The sequence below is a fragment of the Natator depressus genome, chromosome 6, assembly GCF_965152275.1.
Source record: "Natator depressus isolate rNatDep1 chromosome 6, rNatDep2.hap1, whole genome shotgun sequence".
Lineage (NCBI taxonomy): Eukaryota > Metazoa > Chordata > Testudines > Cheloniidae > Natator > Natator depressus.
Window position 1 is genome coordinate 101,399,599 of NC_134239.1, and position 24,941 is coordinate 101,424,539.

At 42.5% G+C, this 24,941-nt stretch overlaps 1 protein-coding gene across 1 annotated transcript in view; it reads right to left on the bottom strand.

Annotated features, from left to right (window-relative positions):
• The window catches only part of TC2N (tandem C2 domains, nuclear), a 47,262-nt gene that overhangs the window by 16,474 nt on the left and 5,847 nt on the right, over nucleotides 1-24,941 (bottom strand). Inside the window, exons 2-5 of the mRNA XM_074956125.1 lie at nucleotides 9,901-10,027; nucleotides 9,045-9,275; nucleotides 4,079-4,246; nucleotides 476-567 (exon numbers count right to left, since the gene is read on the bottom strand). Of these exons, the coding sequence (XP_074812226.1) occupies nucleotides 476-567; nucleotides 4,079-4,246; nucleotides 9,045-9,275; nucleotides 9,901-9,967 (558 nt within the window). The 5' untranslated portion in view covers nucleotides 9,968-10,027. The remainder of the gene's footprint in view (nucleotides 1-475; nucleotides 568-4,078; nucleotides 4,247-9,044; nucleotides 9,276-9,900; nucleotides 10,028-24,941) is intronic.

The following is a 24,941-nucleotide window of genomic DNA, read 5'->3' on the forward strand; positions in this document are numbered from 1 at the left end:
ATGTGCTCCAGCCCCCTAATCATTTTTGTTGCCCTCCGCTGGACTCTTTCCAATTTTTCCACATTCTTCTGGTAGTGTGGGGCCCAAAACTGGACACAGTACTCCAGATGAGGCCTCACCAATGCCAAATAGAGGGGAATGATCATATCCCTCGATCTGCTGGCAATGCTCCTACTTATACAGCACAAAATGCTGTTTGCCTTCTTGGCAACAAGGGCACGCCGTTGACTCATATCCAGCTTCTCGTCTGATAACCAACTGACTCAAGTTTCCCAACTATACTGTGGGGGAGAAGGGAGGGATTAGGAAAAAACCTAGTGAAATTATTTACTATTTTGAACTTTTTCCTCAAGCTCTTCCACTGCACATCAGAATGGCCCTTAAAATGTTTACTCTTGAACTGTGATGGTATCAGGCACAGGTACACAAAAGAAAATGAGTGCTGGGTATAGCCTAAGTTATTAAAAGAACTCACCTGGATGACACGATGGGGTGGATTTGTGAGATCAAACAGGGAATGGCTTAAACCAGGTGATCCAGGAAGTGTGCTACTCCTTAAATCACAAACTGAAACAGAAAGGGACAAACATATTCACTTTGAACAGCAGGAATAACATTAACATTTTTATTGGCAGGAAAAGAAAAGAGGAGAAAGTAGTTCTTAGTAAATGCCAGATTCAAAGCCAAATTAATCAGATGTTTGTCCATCCCTAAACTTGCTTCTTTCACCCAGTCTTGAGCCAAACAATTACGGGTTTGAAAACACTCGTAACAATTTAGGTGCATGTGGATGTTCTGCATAGTAGAGCGCGCACACTCCAGAGCCAATCCCAAATCACTGCAATTTTTAATATATTAACTACAGGGTTACACATTGTAACTGCAAAGGGCATGAAAAATAACTTTCATAGTGATATTAATTACAGCATAAAATACACTTTGCTACAAAACAAAGTCTAGGTTAGTGACAGCTCACACCTGGAGCAGGAAAAAAAAAAAAAACGTGTCTGTGGCTTTTGCTGAGCAAGTTAATATAACCCTTAAGAGATAGTTCATTAAAAGTGCCTAGGGGGTGGGAGGAATCATGAAAAATTGCAATGATGTTTCCATTTTGAAAAGTTAAGACCCAGCTCCCTTTCATTTTTAAAAATCATTTTCTGTACCCCTTTTTGGTAAAAATGCTGGAGTTTTGACTGAAAGAGTCAGTGATTTATGAATTTTGTTTTGGGGAGGAAAAAAGAGCCCATTGCTGGATGAGAAAGCTTTTCATTTGAAAAAACAATGCCCAGCTCTATTTATAACTTAAGAATAAATCACTAAGAAAGAGACATAAGGAAATGAGAATTTCCAGAAGTTTTTTCAGCTTTTATTTTACTATTAAATTCAAGAAGCCTTTAGGTGCTCTGCAAATCCAGTCAGGCTACATGCACAAGTGTGCATAGTTCACACTGTAAGCAATAAGGAAGTGCAAGAGCTAAGGTTTCAGCAGCAAAGTTGACTCTACTGCATTGCACACATCCTGCAAATTTTAAAAGATCAAACAGCAATATACAGAACTACATATATAACCAGAAAAAGGGAAATGATAGATGCCTTAGAAATACCTATGTGCCAAATACCAAAAACTGACTTCCCCTTCTGCCTCCTTATTTCTTCATGCACTTCTCTCTTCTCCTTAATGGCAGGAAGTAGCATTGCTTATGGAATGCCTTAGCAAAGAAATGGGTCTTATCTTTAGATCTGGTCAGGGTTGGGGTTCAGGCTGACCTCCTTAGTTAAGGTTTTCCACAACAAGGGTCTCATCACCACGAATGCTTTGTCTTCTACACCCAGGAGTCTTATCCTTGGCTGTGCTTGCTGCAGTGTCCCTGTAGGTCATAATTGTGTTGCTGGGTCACAGATGGGAAACTGATCTCAACTGTCCAGTTCCTAGTGCGTTTTGTAGATTAGAACTAGGACTATAAAGTCAGCCTGGAGGCCATACTGGCACAGAGAACCAGTGAGGTAATTTATCATCAACCTTTCTTGCTAAATGGGCAGACTGCTTCACAGTGCAGTTTTCATATTGCATCTACATTTAACTTCAGGTAGATCAAGTTGCAATAGTTTAACTGGGAGGTGACAAAAAAAAAAAGTGTATTATATCACAATAGCAAGGTCCTCATTTGAGAGGAAGAGCAGAGTCTCCTGGCTAGCTGGAGATGGTTGAAGACAGTACTCATCACCGTTGGCATCCTTTTTTGCCCAGAAGCCATGCAGAGAGGCTGTGCACCAGCCAAATACCCCAACATTGATAACAGAAAATACACCTCAACATGGGTGAGTTACTGTCACTGTTTTTCAGAAGCTTTTCAACTCCATCCCAACATCAGTGTTCAAGAGGCCTGCAAATACCTCTAACTCCACCATGTTGACTAATCTCCGATTTTAAACCTACTAGAAGGCCACTTGTCACGCTGCACTGGTTTCCTTACTGCTTGGTCTGTATTTTCCAATATTTCAAGAGATTTCCATTATTCACAGTTCAAAAGGAGGACGCAATGAAAATTTGGATGTTGTCGATTTCAGTTGCCTCCTCACTACCTCCAAATGGAAATAATCAGTTTTGCTTAGTATGAGCTGTCATGACAGAGTAATGCTCTTCCTGAGAGGGAGAAAGAGAAGCAAAAAGGAAAAAAATAGTTCTGACTTGGCTTGAAGGAGGGAGGGGAAAGCAATAACAGTAATCAGATACATTTTAGTGAAGATCTGTCAGTCTGGGATCACTTCCAAATTATCTTTCTTTGTTTCAAAGAGAGACACAGGACTTCTGGTCTGTTTATAAAATCTTATACAGAAATACTGTGTTACAGAAACAAGCAAGCCCTTGAAACACAGTTTTGATGTAATGGAAGCAAATGAGCTGAGGCAAGCCCATAACTTGATTCAATAAAAAGTGAAAATATAATTTACTGAAATATAATCCATATGCAAAACAGAGGGAAACTATTGGGAAACTGTTATCCAGCTGTTTACTCTTCTAGCCAAAGAAAAGGATTACAAATCAGTTGGACGTTTTGAAGATGGCATATTTACAGTATATTTCTAGTACAGATGGTTGACATCTTTCAGATGAATAGACTGACAAAAGAGTGGCTTTTTCCAAAACCAAAAACGTTCACAAACAATTGGTAACCACAATTTAAAATTTCGTGAAATTTCATTTTATAAAAAACCAAATTTTGATTAACCCATTTTTAAAGCTCTTTATTTTGAACCCTATGAAGTGAAAAATTTCAAAAATAATTTTTCCCTTCTACATTTTTTAAACAAGCTCTAGTTTTAAGTTCACAAGCATGCAACACAGTGGCACTTCTAGGTGCTGCAGCTCAGCAGGCTTAGGAGAGTACCAGCTAGATTTTGAAAGAGGTGGCAGAAACCTTGCAAGGGAAAAATGTATATAAAGTCATTAATAATGCAGTTCTCCTGTTACATCTACATATAACTTCAGGTAGATTGTGTTGAAATAGTTTAATTGGGAGGCAACAAAGTGTGATATCACAATAGCAAGGTCCTCATTTGAGAAGAGCAGAGTCTCCTGGTTAGCTGGAAATGGTTAAAGACAGTACTCATCACTGTTGGCATCTTTTATTGGGACAACTTCTGTTAGTGAAAAAAGATAAGTTTTCAGGCTTACATAGAGCTCTTCTTCAGCTCTGTGTAAGCTTGAAAGCTTGTCTCTTTCACCAACAGAAGTTGCTCCAATAATAAATAGTCTCAACTCTTTCACTTAAGTGTCTAGTGAACAATAGTACTTGCTCTCAGGTTTATTAATATTAAAGATCAAGTGTCAAATATTTTCTTAGTGTGTACCAAAGATTGTATATGAGGTGTTTTAGGCCATGAAGAGGCACGAAGCAAGCAGAGTAGTTGGGAACAAGAAGGAGGAACCAGTACTGGATGACCAGCTAGTTCTGTGACCAACAGATCACCGTTTGAGAATTGCTGTATTCAGACATACCCCATATTCCCAGTGTGCGCGTTCTCCTGCATTTAAACCTTCTGGTCAGAAAGGAGAGAGAACAGGATGAGTTCTTACCTGATCCATATAATCTCACATCTGATTTTTCTGGGAAGCGCCTAGTCAGATCCGGTGAAATATGCTGCTGCCTATAGAATGGATTATACACCACATCACCATGGGGTCCTTGCTGGTATATATTGGAAAGTTCTGTTTTCCTGTCACCAACAAAGGCTCTGGCAGATCCTGTGAAACACAACATAAACCACATGTAAGAGTCTTAGCAGTTAATGAACGTATTGCCATGGTTCATGAAGCAAGCAACATGTCTTTCAGGCAAAGGATACTTTGCTACCTGCTTAGGAAAAACTAACAGGTTATGTCAGATTTCAGCACTCTTAGGAATTACTGGCACAAATTTGAAACTGTACATTGAGAAGTCATGCACACACACCCCTTGGAGTTCCTTAATATAAACCTAACCTGATTTATACATAGATAGTTCCAAAGACTGAGAGCAAGTCAAATATTCAAAGGAAACTGGGCCATGTGTGCAGAGAACCTGTGCTTCCACATTGGTTCTATCCCAGTGGGATGTCCCACTTTGCTATAGTAGCCCCAGAACCTTCAGGAGGGTCTAGGAAGGAGAGAGAATATAGCCTGTGGCTTTGTATACTCTTTGCTTAATTTCCACAGGATACCTATCAGTACAGAGAAGTAAAACGGACTTGCCCAAGATCACTCGCTTGTTGGCTGAATCAGGAATAGACCATAGAACGCCTGTCTCCCAGCTGCAAGCTCAGTCCATTAGACCTACTTTTCTTTCCTCTCCTTCTAATGAGTTCAGGCAACATATTAAGGTCTTGGTAAACAGAACAGTAAAAAAAGGATTGACATCATTTCATTTTATTTATCAAAGCCCCCCATCCATTCCTCTAGGTGGTGGTGTCAGAATGAATAAAAAACAGAGAATAAACTAAAAGAATCATATGTAACAAAGAGATGATCATTCAGGAATTCAAGTGTGATGGAAGCACTAACACAAGAAAGTTAAGTTAGTTCAGAGCATTCAGCCATTTAGATGAATATTAACATTAACATATGCGGTCAGAAACTGATATTTCCTTTCGCTAGCTTAGCTTCTCATGTAAGACCATGAGAAACAAACTGTTGCAAGCCTTGCAAAGAAAATTTGCCAAAGCATAATAGAAAATGGTGTTGCATTAAAAGCAGAGTTTGGACTGTTATGGCTGTTTACCAAGAGTCTGAAAATCAGGTAGAATCAGAGAATATCAGGGTTGGAAGGGTCCTCAGGAGGTCACTTAGTCCAACCCCCTGCTCAAAGCAGGGCTAATCCTCAACTAAATCAAATGGTACTCTAATGGTTCTCTTTAACATGCTAGTGCTTTAGTTAGTATTACATTATAGTGAAGAAGGAATTGTAGCACATTTCTCTAAATTCAATAAATCTTCCAAAAAAAGTAGTTTGCCTTTAACACAAATAGCTTTCACAACTCTTAAAAGCTATTTGTCCTTTCCAAATATAAATAGACAGTTTTACTGCTAAAAATTAACATAATCATTTCAGAAAGACATAGCTTCTAATTTGCTGTAAGAATTATACTTAAGCTTAAATTAAATGCTTACTCATGAGGCATATTTGTGAAGAGACACTTTTCTTATCATGAGCTCTCCAGAAAACAATGATCCAAGACTCCAATGAACAAAAGTACCGCTTAATAAACCACTTTTTAAAACTGGGCAGAACAGCAAGAGGGTGGCAAGCAGGAAGTCACATGATAGTAGCATGATGTATAGTAAAAAAAAAAAAGTCTAAAGGTCTATACTTTTGCAAAAGCATTATGCTTACAAAATAAGGAATTTAGGACAACCCCATGCAGTATCTTTGGGGACCACTGTATTAAATTTATGAATGGTTTATGTAGGATTGTGTTCTACTCCAATGGCGAGCAAACTTTCCCTTATCGTTAACGGAATCTGTCCATGGCACCCCTCCATTACCACACAGCCAAGGCTTCCTCAGCAGCCAGGCTGCACTCCTAGGGCAGGACCAATATCTGCCCCTTCTCCCTCGGGTTTCCAGAGTGGGGGCGGGGGGGAAGGTGCATGTGACAGTCTCTGGGGGTGGAGCCAGCGCTGGGCACGGAGGCTGACAGGAGCAGAAATCAGTGCAGCCCATGGACCCACAGGCTAGGTGGCCCCCTGCAGTGAGTCAGGGTGGAGATGGCACTCCCTCCCTGTCCCTGGTGGGGGATGGTTCAGGCCCTGCCACATGGGGCTGGCACGAGCTGCTTGGTGCTGCCACTCGCCCCCCGGATGTTCCTTCATGCCCCACAGTTTGCACACCACTGTTCTACTTCATGGGGGAGGGTTAGCACAGCTCCTCCAAGTTCCCGGGGCGAGGGCGTGATTAAGGTAAGTTGCCAAGACTGAACAGTACCAGAGAGGTACTCCCTGACATGTGATTTACATATATTCACTCAAACGGGGTTCTCCAGCAACTAGGAGATAAGAATTGTGCTTTTGGTATAAAAAGCTGAATTTAAACAGACTTTCTGATCCAGCAAATGGATGTGAGCTTTCATAGAATATCAGGGTTGGAAGGGACCTCAGGAGGTCATCTAGTCCAACCCCCTGCTCAAAGCAGGACCAATCCCCAATTAAATCATCCCAGCCAGGGCTTTGTCAAGCCTGACCTTAAAAACTTCTAAGGAAGGAGATTCTACCACCTCCCTAGGTAATGCATTCCAGTGTTTCACCACCCTCCTAGTGAAAATTTTTTTCCTAATATCCAACCTAAACCTCCCCCACTGCAACTTGAGACCATTACTCCTTGTCCTGTCCTCTTCTACCACTGAGAATAGTCTAGACCATCCTCTCTGGAACCACCTCTCAGGTAGTTGAAAGCAGCTATCAAATCCCCCCTCATTCTTCTCTTCTGCAGACTAAACAATCCCAGTTCCCTCAGCCTCTCCTCATAAGCCATGTGTTCCAGACCCCTAATCATTTTTGTTGCCCTTCGCTGGACTCTCTCCAATTTATCCACATCCTTCTTGTAGTGTGGGGCCCAAAACTGGACACAGTACTCCAGATGAGGCCTCACCAATGTCGAATAGAGGGGGACGATCACGTCCCTCGATCTGCTCGCTATGCCCCTACTTATACATCCCAAAATGCCACTGGCCTTCTTGGCAACAAGGGCACACTGCTGACTCATATCCAGCTTCTCGTCCACTCTCACCCCTAGGTCCTTTTCCGCAGAACTGCTGCCTAGCCATTCGGTCCCTAGTCTGTAGCAGTGCATTGGGTTCTTCCGTCCTAAGTGAAGGACCCTGCACTTATCCTTATTGAACCTCATCAGATTTCTTTTGGCCCAATCCTCCAATTTGTCTATGTCCCTCTGTATCCTATCCCTGCCCTCCAGCGTATCTACCACTCCTCTTTTCTTCCAATTCTGCTGAAAGGTTGGAAGGCCATTCACCTACTGAACTCTCCACATGGAAGATGCGTGATTCCTGACAAGTTTAGTAGGTATATAGGACATTTTATGGTTTTCTCTGTGCGCTTGTGTCATTAAAATAAATGTGCTTGCTTTGGAGAGCTGTGTGGTAACTTGTAAATGCTGGCACACACTGATCATTGCTTGGAGAGAAAGCCACTGAGTCACTACTGCTGCTGGTGAGTCTCAGCACCCCATTCCTTACATGGGAAGTTTGGCTGGTGTGGATGTCTTCGGCCTTTTCTGGTCTCCAAGACCTTACAGAACTGCCTTTTCACACTGCTGGAGGAAAACAAGTTACCTGCAAAAAAGGTGTCCTTCTCTACTCTGCGTGAAACTTGAGACTTGGGGGGCTTTGTTGATTGATATCGACTTTGAACATTTCTCATCTTGCAGAATGAGTGGGTTCCATACTGTGAAAGTCTTCCTCAAAGCAGCTCTTGTGGAGAGCAAGAGAGCAGTGACTGAGGAAAAAGGTAGGAGACTGGGCTTCTGGAGAAATTCTTAATCTCAGAATCTGCCATGAATATTTACAGAAGGGGCATGCAGCATCTTTGATTTCCCCAAGATGTAACAATGGCTGAACAGCAGTTTCTGGGATCTATATATTAACTATTACCTAATTTCTAGATGCATGGATTTTTACTAAGAATGTGAAAAAAGCCAAAATAAAACACCAAACCCTCATTTTGCTATAGTGCCAGGATAAAATTAGTTTAAACATTAGAAACAGAGTGTCTAAAACCAAAATTCCTGGACCTACCTTCAAATTTTGGTTAGGCAGGGAGGTTGGGAAGCATTGGAATCCAAACCAGCATCTGGAGCAGAGGTGGACAAACTATGGCCCGTGGGCAACATCCAGCCCACGGGACTGTCCTGCCCAGCCCTTGAGCTCCCAGTCCTGGAGGCTAGCCCCCGGCCCCTCCCCAGCTGTCCCCCCTTCCCCACAGCCTCAGCTTGCCGTGACGCCAGCACTCTGGCCCGCCGCTCCTCCCGGGTGGCGTGGCTGGCTCTGGCATGGTAAGGAGGTGGGGAGTGGGGGGTAGATAAGGAGCAGGGGGTCCCGGGGGGCAGTCAGGGGACAGGATAGGTTGGATAGGTGTGGGAGTCCCAGGGGGTGGGGGTGTGGATAGGGGTTGGGGCAGGCAGGAGACTGGGAGCAGAGGGGGTTGGATAGGGGGTGCAATCCCGGGGGGCAGTTAGGGGTGAGGGATCCCAGGAGGGAGTGATCAGGGGACAAGGAGCAGGTGGGGTTGGATGGGTCGGGGGCTCAGAGGGGGGGCAGGAAGGGGGCAGATAGGGGCCAGGCTATTCAGGGAGGCACAGCCTTCCCTACCTGGCCCTCCATACAGTTTCACAACCCCGATGTGGCCCTCGGGTCAAAAAGTTTGCCCACCCCGATCTAGAGACTGGTCCGATTTACATCGCTTGGGCAAAGACCTAATTAAAATATCTAATGAAATGCTGTCATTTTTCTGCTGGGTTTTTTTGGCGCTATTTCACTATTATGATTTTTAAATTTACCTTGAATTCCCCCAACGTGCGACGAACTGCCAAGGTTCTTGGGTTGTATGTAAGCTAGTTTAAGCTGAGGGAGCACAAATGGGACCTCCCTGCCATCCGATGGCAGTTTCGCAAGGAGATAATCCTCAGAACAGCCAACTTGACGCTTCACTGACACAGAAGACAATGGAGGTTTCTCCACAATGCTTTGCCTGTTTTTGGCTGCAGCTTCAGATTCCTTCTCCATGGAAACTGTTAAAAAAAATAAAGTGCATTCAGTCTGAAGAGATCTTTTGTGTTTAACAGGATCAAGGATTCACAGGGTTTCCTTACGGTCACTGCATATAGGAGCAGCACTGGAAAGTTTACTGATTCTGGAAGCATTTGTACTGGCCCAAAATGTGTTGCCACCCAGACTTTATTGTAATAAGCACCTTGCTTTCACTTGAGTTCTCACAAGACTTCACCACACAGTGTATCATGATCCAGTAGGAAAAGTGATTAATACACTATACCAATTGAAAGCTGTGATTACAAGCTTGCAGAAAGTAAAGCACTGCATTCTAGCCTGTTATTTGAGAGGTAAGACCTTTACATGACCCTTGGTGTAACAATGGTTTTGGTTTTTGCTAGTATTTCAGGGCCAAATACAACAAGCTGCAGACTTTGTACAATTGTCTTTTTTCCGTCCCTGATTAATAATGTTAATCAGCATATACTAATATTCAAATCGAGGCTATAGTTTGGATGCTGTAAAATAATTCGAGTTAATCCAAAAGAAGTGGATGATTTAGCATTTTATCCCCAGGAAGTATTAATGAAGCTTCAATTTCAAAACTATTAACAGGCATGTTTATTATTATGGTGTGGAACTCACAGTCACTCTTTTCCTTCTCCACGTAGAAACACCCTTTGCAGCAGTTCTTTAGGCATTCTTTTGCCATAGCTTCTAATATTTCAAACTTAAGTGAAACACAAACGAGGCTCCAGTGCAGAAGTCAACCCTGAAAACATACACAACATGAGAGTAGCAGAAATTAAAATGCAACACCATTATTTTAAAAATACTGTCACATCACATCCCGAGGCCAACACCATTGACTTAAATGGGAGCAAGAGCAGCACCATTAGGTTTATCTTATTTTAACTAGTTTTTCTTATACATAAAGCATGGAGGTGGAGAAAAATATAAGATTTGGTGTTTCTAAGGCTGGGACACTGAAGATAAATAAAATGGTTCTTTTCAAGAGTGCTAATTCTCTCCTCACATTCATATCAGCCACTAAGCTCCACAGAGTTTATTAGCATTAGTCAAGTCAGTTACAAGATGTTTCTTTTTATCCAACTTCCTTTGTTCACATAGTCCTTTTATTGTTTAATATTTTCACACATGACTTTACATTACTCAGTGTAAATTCCATGTTTTACATATTAACATGCGATATTTATGCATGATACCAAAATTAGTTTTTCCATGGAACTACTGCTTTCTCAGGTTGTTTATGTATTGAATGGAAGACCCATTGCATATACAACTGTGTCCTCTACACATACAGAAGAGTGGAAATTGCTGACAGCTTCTAGGAAACTAAGTGGAGAGGAATAAAAGCAAACCTATAACAGTAGGTTAAAATTAAAAGTACTTTATGACAGTAATAAATCGCCTCTTATTTAAATGTCCTTTTACTTATAATCTCTTTTCAGAGAGACAAACAGCTGCACTGCCTCCTGTCGAACAGTCTAGCTGCCTTATTATTTACACACATCTCAAATGTGAGGTACTTTACAGAACATAGTGAAGAGACAATCCCCTCCCTTTGGAGCTACAAGATGAGGCCAAACAGAACGTGGAGACAAGCAGAAGGGGTGGGAAAGACAACAAAGAGAAAAGATGGGCGTTAACCAACCATAAGTCTGTTTTTTGTACATCTTAGTCACAGGAAATTATGCTGAACGTTTTCATGCTCCAGTATAGAGACTACTCCCATGTGTGCTTTGAACAGTTTGGTCTTTTTTTGTATGCAAAGAGAGACAGCTAGGGAGCGCCACACACTTTGATCAAATGATTTTATTGCTAAATGTTAATTCTATTAACAAATACGGTTTCTATTGGATACCGCCAAATATTCCAATAAATTCCTTTTGGAGCCATTGTAAATTTGTACACATTTCATCTAAGTAAAAAACACAAGCGTTTTGCCATATGTGAGTTTTCTTTCAACTGTACCTATCACTGGGAAATAAGCAATCGGTAGGTACCTAATTATACTAATGGCAAGTATAGAATATATTCCGCAGACACAAGGCCCCTCTTTGGTATGGAATAGTTATAATGCACTGTACCTTGTGTTTTAATTTGTTAGCCATGATCATGCATAACCCACATGTGGCTTCACTAAGAAGGCTGTGAATTACATGAGTTCAAGATGGCAATATAAGTGAAAAGTAAATGGAAATGTCTTCTCTCTAGATAAAGGTTTGTCATTATTACAATTGCTGCATAAAGTTCCAGAATAGCCTACTGCAAATGGATATTGCTTCACCAACTCTCTCTCTCTCAACTGGGAGCTGTGGTGGTGAACTGACTAAAGGGAAATATGTGTCACACATAGCCCTCTTGCTTTTAGTTTCAGGTGTTTGAAACCCTAGTAAGTCACAAAAGCGAATGTTCCACCAGCATGGCAAGAGCCTATGGTAATTTTAATTTACTTTAACTTCTCTGAAGGGTTGTGGTTATTTTCAGGAAAGAAGCTGGGGACCACAACTTCATCTAATATGGTTTCTTATCTATTTCCCTTCATGCGCAAGATCTCACTGTGGGCCAAGGAGATAAAACACCAGTAGTCCAGTGATTATATAGTCAAATATGGTAACTATTATTGGCTCAGAAGCAGCCTGAATATGGGACATGTTTTGCTGAAAGAATGCTACCCAGGAACCTGGAGAACATTCTGCTCTTTTGGAAAAGTTGTTATGGGATCTCTAACTTTCAGCAATAGGCAGGACCTTGGTTTAATATTCCATTCTAAAGAGGACACTTCTCATTGAGGAAGTGATATATACTGTAGGAAGTGGCTTCAGAATCATTAATGAGCTCATTTTATCATGTGGGATTTGAATCTACAATCTCCAGAGGTGAGAACACTACCAATGGATTACACCAATAGATTTTCTGCACATCAGTTAAAAAGATGTACAATATAAGAATTTAACTGCTTATCTAGTTGATGAAGGGAAGCAAGATGCTATATAATGTCAAATCTACTGGACTGCCCCTACCCCTCAGGCCCATATTACCTCTTGGCTAAGCATTGTGGAATTAGAGGTTTACTTTACTGATTTTCCTTCCCAGTTTTTATTAGTACAGAACTGGAGCCTATATGCTTTTCTCTTTTTCACAGTGTTTACACTGGGCTTGTAACAGCTGCTAAGTTTGCTCGAACCTCTGTAACAGTGGTACCTAAGAGTTGATGACAGTTTGCTTGGGCATAACATTCTCTATCTCAGAATGACCAGGTTGAATTTATCACCACCACTAGCACAGAGACCACAAATCTTTTGGAACTTCCCAGGCTTCCAAGGGCAGGAAAACTAATTTTCCACATATGTACCAGAAATGGTTCAGTACATGGGCCATCTTGATTATCACTACAAAAGTTTTTTCCCCCTCCTGCTGACAATAGCTCATGTTAATTAATTAGCCTCTTAGAGTTGGTATGGCAACTTGCACCTTTTCATGTTCTCTATGTATGGGTGTGTGTGTATATATCTTCTTACTATATGTTCCATTCTATGCATCTGATGAAGCAGGCTGTAGCCCACAAAAGCTTATGCTCAAATTTGTTAGTCTCTAAGGTGCCACAAGTCCTCCTGTTCTTTTAGTTCAGTACATGACAGCTAGAACAGATCTAGTAACTCATACTCCTAACATACTGAACAGGACTCACTGTGATACAGAAATAGTTACGCCCCATTTTCTACCCCAATGACAAATTACCTCCTTTTCATCACTGTGCTGAGTCCTTTGCTTGGGAAGAAGGACATAAGCATTGTTTTAATGGACTTTATAATAAACAGTAGTAGTATCTTATTTCTGCATCCTAGGTAGATTTTTGTTTTTAAATAATAAAAGCAGGCCACATTCTGTTAAAATTAAAACAAACTGTGACTATTATTTGATTAATGAAAACAAGAGGTCAAGTCCAGTGTGGGACCAGCCATACATTTCTATACTGTAAGTATGTACAAGAGTAATTCATCATCTACTGTACAGAAACAAACATGCTCAGATAATGCTATTTACACATTAATGTTTTACTGGCATAGAAATATCAATGGCAAGCTGCAGAGTATATAGACACGTACGTAGCAATGTCTACATCACAGCATTAGTTTAAATAAGACTTTTTTAAAAAGAAAGTTCACAGAGCAAATGGGTAACTAAAAGCCATGTTTGTGCTAGCATTTTTTGTGTTAAAGAACATAATGGTTTCAAAGCAGGTGGCATGTTTTGGATGCAGTTTTGAAGCCTCTGCTTATGCCACAAGCACATTACAGAAGCATGTTGAAGGCTTGCTGAGGGACTGATCATCTAAAACATGGGTTTGACTTACGTTGCTTAGCATGTCTGATATGGTTCCTGCATGATAAAGTGGATGCTCTAAAAACTACTTTTTAAAGCTAACTATGAACAAAATACCCTGAATATAGTGAAAGGCTTTACTCTCAAATTCAGATGTTACAGCCCCTTGTTTCCACTTTAGAAACTGAGTAGCAGTTAAATTATTCAGAATAATTTATCTACCAGTCCCCAGTGCACTTAGCTCCTCACTCCTACATTTTCAAGGAGCCGTATAGGATTAGCCACACAACTGCCACTGATTTTATGCATCTAGTAATAGTGAAGTTATGTAGGATAGAGATTTGTTTAACAGGTTCCGGCATTGCCAACTCCCACAATTTTATCAGGACTCTAGCAATGCTGGCATGTTTTTAACTTATCTCATGAAAACCTGATCAAAAGCTGCCAACTCATGGATCTTCTCTTATTCAAAATTGCAAGTATCTTATGTTACTGCCCATGGGGCTGAGGACAGCAAGATGGCCGACACTTCCCTACAGTCTGTGTGCACATGGAAGCGAGGCTGCCCAAGGAAGTTGGTTGAGACCTCCCACTGTTTCCAGTGAGATTGAAGCTCTGTCCACAGGCAAAATGGCTGCCACTGCAGGGTTCACAGGGCTAGACAGGACACTGGGGCTGTGAGCAGTGGAGACTCTGAAAGGAAAATGGGGAGAATGGAGGGAGCTGATCATGGAATTGCAGGGGAATGGTGGGAGCAGAGAATAGTGAAGGTGATCTGATGGGAGCTCTCCCAGCCTGGTGGTAGACAATGTTGCTAACTCATGAATTGATTGCAAGTCACAGTATTTTGGCACCTGCAGGAAGAGTTATTGTTATGGTGTGAGTAGCTCCTTCTATCTCACAATTTTCAGGGCTGGGCATGCGGGCAGAGCTATGTGTGTGAATCCCAGGGCTGAGGGCACAGACCTGTCCTGCCACTGAGCCCTACCTTCACATATGGTCCTAGAGCAGAGAGAGGGGCCTGGGGCAGTAGAACGGGGGAAGGGTGATGCTGGTGGATCCTGGATGGAGAAGTCCCAGACAGTAATAAGAAATGGATGTCTGTTCCCCTCTCACAGGGATGAGGGCAGGAGTCACCACCTGAGCAGCTAGGGAGAGGTGTATATTTGTGTTTGTACTAAAGGTTAACTTTTCAACCTGAAATTCTCTCACACGCAGGGGCAGAGGAATAGAGAGAAGTCAAAAGACTAAAAAACACACATGGATTTGTTTGTTTCAATTTTAGAGGGTTCCGATTCATGATTTGGTTCTCTTAAAATTGGCAATACTGAAGCTCTGTTGTATACATGGATTATTTAAAAAAATCCTGCTGGGGAGTATAGGACTGTCCTTATAGGTTCCAATAGTTATCAAGTACTGCATGATTTTGGTGCTGGCTCTAAGGAAGGAAGGATGGATTCTGTAAACGAGAACCCTTTGCTCAGACATCTAGTTACAAATTTTCAGTTCAATGCCTCACTACTGTACTCACATATGAATGAGGGCCAATCTATATTTAGCCTCAATTAAAACAAATACTTATAAAATAGCAAAACTATATGTTAAGCACACATGAGAGATTGATGTCCCACTGCACCGAAGAAAATCTGTGTCAGCTTCAGGAAACCTGCGCTTCTTTATCTTCCAATCTCAGAGGTTCGGGCCCCATTTTGATCTATACATACATACATACATACATACATACATACATACATACAGAGTCCATGCTGTGAAGAGCTTACAGTGTAAAAATAGACAAGACAGACAATGAGTTATTATCCCCAATTTACAGATGAAGAACAGAGAAATTAAGTGACTTGCCCAAGGTCACACAGGAAGACTGTAGAAGAGCAGAAACTGAACCCAGCTCTGAGTGCCAGTCCAATGCTTTATCCACAAAGTCCAATCTTTCCTCACACCACATCTCAATATGAATTTGGCTCTAGTAAGCCCCGATCATCCAACGGTTGGATAATCAAATATAGCTCAGTGATAGTCCTCTAACAAAAACATAAGTGAAAGGGAAAGTCCAATTATTCCCCTAATAACATGGAAGACAAGATGAAAGAATATAGTTTAAAAAAAAAAAACCCACACACAATCCAGAGAATTAAATCACTGCTATTTTAATGTATTTAGACCAGAGAAGATTACCTTAATGATTTCCAAGTTTCTCAGACAGAAATTTTAAATGGGTTAAATCAGATAAACTGGATATCAAAGACTTTACTGCCAGATGCTTTCAGAATAATTGCAAGACATGAGACAAATGTTTGGACAGAGATGCAAATCTTTTCAAAAACTCATTAAATAAACTAAACAGGATCGGAAATAGCTGAACATAGTATAAATACTCAAGGCTGGAAGTGATCTCAAAAGAAATGTCAGATGTGTTATTGTCCCATAATGCAAATATATGGTTTAAAAAAAGTTAGAGCTAGAATAACTTGTTTATTTAATACCGCCACTGCTTCTTTGGAGGTGGACAGGTGTTTTTAAATGAAGATAAAAAGTGAAGCATTCCGATCCTTGACAGATCTGCCATACTGCAGTTTCCCAAAGGATTACATTTAGAAGACATGCCAAAATAGTTATGAGATTTATTTCTAGCCTGAAATACATACAACTCATTCCCAGACCTCCGTTCCACAAGTACATTACAGCACCACTGCAAATAGCAACGTGTCCTGACAAAATAGGAAGTATTCAGCAAAATAACTAGGAAGAGGAATGGCCAGTACCGATTAGCCTTTGGGGGCTAATCCTCAGCTGACATAGGTAGTCATAGCTCCACTGACTTCATCGGCGCTGGGAGCATTTACACCAGCTGACCATCAGCCCCTTGAACAGTGCCACTTTGGACTTCACCACTCCCTCACCAGGTACTGATCACTCAAGCCTGTTTTTTCCTGTTGGCTGGATCTCAATCCTAGGAGACCCTGTCCACTTTAAGCCTTGTAAATCCTGCAGAGAGCATAGCTTTAACACCACACATCACTGGAGGTCTAACAAAACACACTACAGCAAAAGCTGCTTCCGCTGCAGGCTGGAAAGGCTCCCTCAGACACTCAGTGCGTGTCTTAGCAGGACCAACTGGTTGCAGCCAAATGTCGGGTGGGTTATTGGGAATAGCTGCGTAAGTGGCGCTGGGCTGGGGAGACTGTGTGATTTGAAAGGGGAGGCTCCTAGATTAAAATATCGAGAAACTGGAGGAACAGGGCAAATGGTTTTGAGAAATTTGCCTTCAGACAAAGGTGTTTTGTGACAGTAGCAGCAAGGTAAGCACACATATTCATTGTTCACCACATCTAAGCACCAAAGTGAGTGTGTGGTTAAAAAACAAAGTCTTGCTTTTTCAGTTATGTAGCTAGGTCTGGCTGGTTCAGACCATACGGGTAGAATATGCGGTCACTTAGGGAAGCTCTAAACTTGACTTTTAATTGTGTACAAACAATTGTTAATAGGCCCGACAAATATTTGTTCCTAGCTGAGTTTAACCCTAGGCAGCAGCAGGTTGTTTGAGTAGGAATAGACACTTGTGTCCTGTCTAAGTTACCATTACTCAATTCTAGTGAATGCAAGTTAAACAACTAAAAATTCAAGTGTATAGACTACTGAATTCTGCTGGTAGAAGTTACTGGGTATGTAACTACAGCCTGGTAGGGAGGGATGCTGGCAGGTTTGCCTGGAGTAGCAGAACCCCTACAGCCAGTAATGCTTATAGCAAGCTAGTGGTTAAGTATCTACTCACCAAGGACCCTATTCTTCCCTACATAGATATAACTTAAGAGCGTGGAAATCTTGGGAGTTTGCATACAGAGTCTCTTTCCAATTCTTATGTCTTTTGGGAAAATGCAGGGAGGGCATTTGTACCCATCCCCAGAAGGAGAAAGGAGATGTAGCCCCTCAAACCAATGGATCTTGGAAGAGACGCCAAAAGGGTTACAGTAGAAACAGAAAAGTTCCAGAGAAGGGCAATGAAAATTATTACGGGCAGAAAAACTTCCATCTGAGGAAGAGGCAATGTGACAAAGTATTATATAATGAACAGAGAGTAAGTCTGGCTTTGCTATTAAGCCTCTCATAATACAAGAAACAAGATGACACCCCATAAAAGAAAAAATTTCCAATATTATACACACACACACACACACGAAGCTATGATGGATTCTCACAAAACAGTACTGAGGCAAAGAGCATCGCAGGGCTTAAAAAAATTCCCATTTAAATATGAGTAATAAAAATATAATTACACAGGGTAAGATAAAATGGCATGCTGCAAACAAACCACTAACTGCCTGGGGCTAGGAAGAAATGTCCCACTTGCTTAGGTTATTGCGTAATGGTCCAGTGTGGGGGCTTTATACCTTCATGTAAAGCATCTGGTACTGGCAATGGTCAGAGACAGGATACAGAACTAGATGGAATATTGGTCTGCAGCAGCATGGCAATTTCCATGTTCCTCAATGCCTCTCTTGTATTGAGGAGACCCAGACATTGGAAATGAATGCCCTTGACTGTGAGATGTAGATCTGATGTACTAGATCAGATTCACTGCTGGGGCTCTACTCTCCCACTGCAGGATATGAGTAACATTGCCTGAAGTCAGCAGGAGTTACTTACATCCTGCAATGAGGAAAACTGGGGCCCCTGGCTACCTCAGCCTTTGATCTTCTGGAAGTGCTGCTTTGGTGCTTGCTGAGCAGCTGCCATAGGGGGACCAGACAGTAAATATGAAAAAAATCGGGACAGGGGTGGTGGGGGTAATAGGAGCCTATATAAGAAAAAGATGCAAAAATCGGGACTGTCCCTATAAAAATCGGGACATCTGGTCACCCGAAGCTGCCAGGACATAGACAGTTACATATTTGTATCAGAAACTTAAGTGCCAGCCACTGTGATGAGTCATCCAGAGCCATCTCACAACCTTAAGGTCAGAGGAGGAAGGAGGCTGAACCATAGAAACAGAGGGAACATTCTGATTTGATTTAGTTTTCAAGACTGGCAGGGGCAAGAAGAAATTGATGCAGCGTTGGAGGGTCCATATTACTCCCAGTGCTTTTTCTTTTGAGCCTGACAAGTGTCTGGCTCCTTCTGGGGCCTGACCGCAAAGAAGATATTTTCTCCTTCTGTGCATGCAAGCAGTTGGACTTCCCAGGTTGTGCAGCAGGACATAGCTTTGATAGTCTTCAGCATTCCCACCATTCTGTTTCTCTTCTTAATCAGTGTGCATCCCACCCGTCATGTTTCCACTGGCGAGTCCTCTGCTTGAAACTTGCAAAAGAAAATAGAAAAAAACAAAACCCAACACTTTCCTCCAAGCACTAGACTTTCCTCTCCAGAATGCTTCCCAATCATAATAGAATCATGGATTTTAATGCCAAAGGGACCATTCCAATCATCTAGTCTGACCCTCTATATAATACAAGTCAGAGAATTTCATCCAGTTATTCCTGCATCAAGTGCAGTATATGACTGAACTCGGGCAAATCTTTCAGCAAGATGGAGTTTTTATATCAAGACTGGACAACAGAATCAACCATTGGAACATAGAATCAAAGGATGTGGTAAATTATCTTCACTGTTGAACATTTTCAGTTTCAAATTTTTCCATCTTTAAACTTCTAGCCATTGGATCTTTTATGTCTTTGCCCACTAGATTAACAGAAATCTTAAATATCAGATATCTTCTCCCCACATAGGCACTTATAGACCAAATAACCTCCTAGCCCTCTCTCTGATAAATAGATTGAGCTCCTTAGGTCTCCCACGTAAGTTTAAACCTACAATTGGGTGAATAACTGATTTTTTTGGTTTGCTAGCAGTGCCCTATTTAAAAATATATATATTTGGTTCAACCCAAACCAAATCCAAAAATTGCAATAAAAAAGGTGAATTGAACACTCACCTGGGCTGTGGAAGACCTGTGTTCAACCTTCTGCCTGATGTGGAGAAGGGATTTAAACTTGGGTCTCCCACTTTGTAGGAGAGTACGCTAGCCATAGGGCTAGGGGATATTCTGGCAGAGAGCTCCCTCCAACTCTCCCATTGAAGCTGTTCCACGGTGTGTAAATAAAGAGTCATTGGAGCATTTACTTGAACGTGGGTTTCCCCACATCCTAGGTGACTGTCCTAACCACCAGGCTAGAGAGTCATTTTCACACTCATTCCCTGGCCCAGTGACCCCATTGCCATTATGAATGATCTCTAATCTCCCCCATCCCTCCATTACCAGCCTCATACAGAGCCTTCAGATTGGGCTGACTGCTATGCTCACCAGGGGAGGACAGCCACAGCTAAAATTAAACTTTAAAAAGTATTCGTGACCAACAGGTTTGTCCTGCATTTTGTTGCTAGCATTCAGGATGTGTCTAGGAAGTACTGCTATTACTATCAACTTTAGCAGGTTGCCAGCCAAGGTGGAGGAAGAGCATCAGCTCAGGAAGCAGTCTTTAGCTGGGGTATAATACATAAGTAAGCTCTGTGTTGCTATTGTGCCACAGAGCTAGTAATAGGCAACTAAAAATCACAGGCCAGATACAGATACTACAGTTCCCTGTACTGCAGAAACGGATTTCAGGTTTTCTAGCATCCCATTTCTTAACAGTCAAATCCAGAGGCCTCATTTAAAATGTCCACATCATTCCAGATGGATAATGTCACACAACAGTTCGTTCAGCAATGCAACAAAAGCAGAAATGTTCTTAAAGAAAGTCTTCTGTGCAATCCTTGAATGGGAGACTCTTGATGACCCTACTCTGAGCAAATCTGTAGTGCAGTGGTTCACAACCTTTCCAGACACCTGTTACCCCTTCTAGGAGTCAGATTTATCTTGCATACCTCCAAGTTTCACCTCACTTAAAAACTACTTCCTTACAAAATCAGACATAAAAATACAAAAGCTTCTCAGACCACTTACTCAAAAATTGCTTGCTTTCTCCTTTTTACCATATTATAAAATAAATCAATTAGAATATAAATATTGTACTTACATTTCAGTGTATAGTACATAGAGCAGTATAAACAAGTAATTGTATGAAATTTTAGTTTGTACTGACTTCGCTAATGCTTTTTATGTAGCCTGTTGTAAAAGTAGGCAAATATCTAGATGAGTTGATGTACCCCCTGGAAGACCTTTGCATACTCCTGTGGGTACATGCACCCCTGTTTGAGAACCACTGGTCTAAGGCACTACATACAAGATGTTACATTGGATTAATTCACTGTTCCTACAGTGAACAAATTAACTATACTGAACTGAACTTCCACTGCTTTCTTATGCTGGTTTAAAGTACTTCCCTTATGAATCACTGTGTATGTAATGCCGACAGACCCCAGTTGTCAGTGGGCAGGATTGAACCGGGGACTGCTGGAGCTTAGTGCATGAGCCTCTACCGCATGAGCTAAAAGCCCACTGCCTTTTAGCTAAGGTTAAAGAGAGATAAAATGAGTCTGTTCTATACGTGATCTCACTGCCACTAGATGGGACAGAACCCCACACCCAGAAGGTGTGTCAGTTACGTGTACACAGCTATATGCTTGTTCAAACTAACTATGAAGTATTCTGGGCAGATATCCCATGGTACAACGTTCTGCCACTCAGCTGTGTACAGTGGTAGTCTCGCAGTGCATTGTGGGATGCCTACTAGAACTTACAGGAATTCTGGGACATAGTGTCAAACAAACTCCCATCAGTCCTCTCCTGGTATCTGTATTTTGCCAGTGCCATTTTTGCATTGCTGTCAGGCAGCATGGAAGACGTGCACTGTGATCAGGATGATGCATGTGTATTGTCAGACAGCCATGTGTGACTGATGTAGGGAGCTGTTACTCAAACTTTTTCAGCAGAGTTATTAAAAAAACAAACAAAAAAAAACACATTTACAAGTTTCATAGGTAATAGATAACATTGCTTGAGTTTAAAAAAAATAACCAAGAACATAGCGCAAACACAAAACCAATGGAGCTGTGGCATGCTCAGAGTGTAGCGTGCTCACATGCTCCTGTGAACTATTTTCTCTGGGGGCGGGGGGGGGGGGGGGTGGATTGCAGTGGGAAAAGCCTGAAATTTAGTTGCTTGAAAGGGTGATCCCAGTGTGGTATGTTCCCCATAGTTTGCAGGACAGTGCTAGGATCAGGCGCTGTGCTTGATCTTTGTAACAGAAGGTGCTGCATTGCAGCTACTGCCTCTGCACTGGCTGCATCACATCGTTTTCCAGGGCCACACACTCCCTTTTGAGCTTCTGAGTGTACTCCAAGAAGCGATTCCCTCCACATTTCTGGCCTTCCCAGCCCTCTGTTGGGCTGCAGTCATTCATCCTTTGAACACTGCCTCTTGCCTTCTTCTCCTGCTGAGGTTTGTCCTGCTCTCAGTAGGTGATAAGTCCCCTGTACGTGCAAGCTGGGGCATTACAGGTGCTGAGGGAAGTCAGAAAAAGCCCAAGTGTTTATCTTCCCAATCCTAGTTGCTGTGCCAGCACTGATAAAGGGCTGCTTTCCCCACCATTTTGGGAAGCCATTCCCATCTCCTCTTCCCATGCTGGGGTTTGCTTTGGGACGATATGATGTTTTCCAAGTTTCCCCTGCTTTGTACAGCACTGTAAAAAAAACATTGGGTGGGTGGAGGCAGACTAGTAGTTATATGTGCACCTCTGCAGGCTGTCATATGTCCCTCTGAGACAAACTCCCCAGGAGACACAGAAGGGTCTTATTCAAAAAGGCAATGGGCAAACCAGGAAGCTACACAGCCCTGCTATTGGATAGGAGGGTGATGCTCCAGTTGCAGCAGGAGTGGAAGGAGGGAAAAAACACTAGCTATATACAGGTGTCCCAGAAGAGGTACATTGCTTTCGGTCTTAGGAATGTATATAGCCCCTATCACAATAGTATCAAATGCCTCAACACCCCTGTGGAGATAGAGGATTACTCTTATTCCCATTTCGCAGATGGGGAACTGAGACACAGAGAAGCTAAGTGACTAGGCCAAGGTCGCATGGGAAGTCTGTGGTGGGGCAGGGAACTCAAATTAGTGTGTCTCAAATCCTTAGGGCCCTAACTATTGGACCATCCAATCTCTCTATCCTTCCATGTAATTTGTGTGCACCAAGAGAGAGCACTGTCCATGTCTTAAATTCTCTTTATGACACTCTCCCCTCAGCATAAGGTGCACTGCAAAATAAATAAAACTGCAGTAATTCTTCTGAACCCAAGAGTTCCAGATAGCCAGGAATGAATGCCTTGTGGCTTAAAAATGTATTCTGAAATATCTTTGAAGGCTGGTTGGGGGAATTTCTCAAAATCTCAAGTTAACTAAAAGCTGAGGGCATTTATACAACTTTGAGTCAAGCTACTTTTTCTACTGCCATTTCTCTGACTGTATCTGCCATGCAAAGCATTTGATTTTTTATCACCATAGTGCTGACATCTTGAGTAGTGAGAGGGGGTCCACAACAGCAAGCAGCTCAGGAAGGGGGCTTGCAGGTGGCAAAAGCGTGGCCAGCGGTTGTGGGATTTGATAGCGTTGATTCTCTGGTGTAGATGCCATTTTGAGCATAGTTGGGGTGGGGGTTAAAATGCAAAGCGGCTGGAGAGAGCCTCCTAGCTCCATCGAACATGGTGGAGGACAGCTGGTACCCAGAAAAGATTGTTTTGTAATACAGCCCATAATATTGACTGCTACAGCTCCTCTTTTCAGCATTTTCAGGCTGGCTGCTGGTAGAGCTATGTTCCACTGCATGGGGTTCCTGTGTAACCTCTGAATCTGCTGGGTCATACAGTTCTTGCCTGCCCAGAAAACAAAAAACAAAACCCCTCCTACTTGGATCCCCTGATTTTAGGGCAGTCAAAAGCACCTTCTGTGGATTTTGGTTGCTTTCTGGAAAGTGTTCCATCACATCATTTTTGTGTGGTGGCAGTGGCATTGCCATCCCTTCAAAAAATGCAGTCCAGGTACGAACGTTATGGGCAGGCAGTGGGAGCATTACTAGAGGTCCTGTTCTGGTCCTTTGCCTTGAGCCAGTGCTCCTGGGCTTTGAGTCAGCACTGGCCCCACCTCCAGAAACATCCCCTCATCTTCATTTGCTCAGAAAGCAGCTGGCAGATGTCTGCATTCTGGTGACTTCTCCAGATGGGACGGAGCATGCAGCTCTCCAAAGTTGGCAGTTAATTCCAAGAGCTTTGCAAAGGTCTACATGGAAGCAGAGGCGGGGGAGCACAGCTGCTATATGAGTGGATGTGTGAATTCACCACTATCTGGTATCCATAAGGGGCACACCTAGCTAAGTGCTAAGGTAACCCATACACCTCCTGGGTGTGGTGTTCTGTCCCATCTTGTGGCACTGAGATGAGAGAGAGAAAAAGGAGAGAGATAAAATGAGTCTGCTCTACAGCCTTAGCTAACAGCCAGGTGGCTCTCAGCTTATGCAGTAGAGGTTCATGCACTAAGCTCCAGAGGTCCCCCATTCGATCCTGCCTGCCAATGACTGGGGTCTGGCGGCATTACACTAACATTTAAACAGAGAGCTGACACCCAATTAAGAAGACCCTGGAGCAGTGGAAGGTACATGGGCAGACTGATTCAGGTGTGATGTAGGGCAGTGTGGGATAGCATTGGGAAGACTGACAGCAGTGGAATAGTTAGGAAAGGGACCACATGTACCTTAAAGTGAACAAACTCAATGTGAACGTAGTTACTCCCATTCCAAGAGCGATTACTTGCTGCAGCCTAAGACGCCAAAGAATTTTTTTTTTTTTTAAATATAAGAAGAGTTGTGTTGGACACAAGGCACTGTGAAGCAAACAAACTACAGTTACTCTGATGTAACATCCATGTGCAGACAAGCCCCAAAGGAAGCTGGTTTGTTGATAACAGAAATATGGCTCACTGTGGTTCCAATACTCATTTCACTGGCTCCTGTGCTGAGGGAGGGATAGAGGTATGGCTGAACTACCACAGAGGCCTGCGAATGGGGCTTTGCCTCCAGCAGAATAGCCAACACCTCCTGACTGCCGTGCTTGGCCAACAGTAACTTGTTCAGATGTCTCCACCCTTCCGAAGATGATCTACATACACGTCTCCCTCCAGGCACTCTGCAGGATGAACACTTGTGTAATCTAGCTTCAGCAACTGCATCATCAGGCAGAGAGCTCAGATACTGAGGAAGGCAGACAAAACACCTCACCCGCCCACCCCAGAAGTGAAAGTAAGCCAATACGGCATACCGATAAGAGCCGGTGCGCTGTACCAGGACCAGCTTTCCCAGACGGCAATTTAAAGCCCTGGGGTAGCAGCAGCGGGG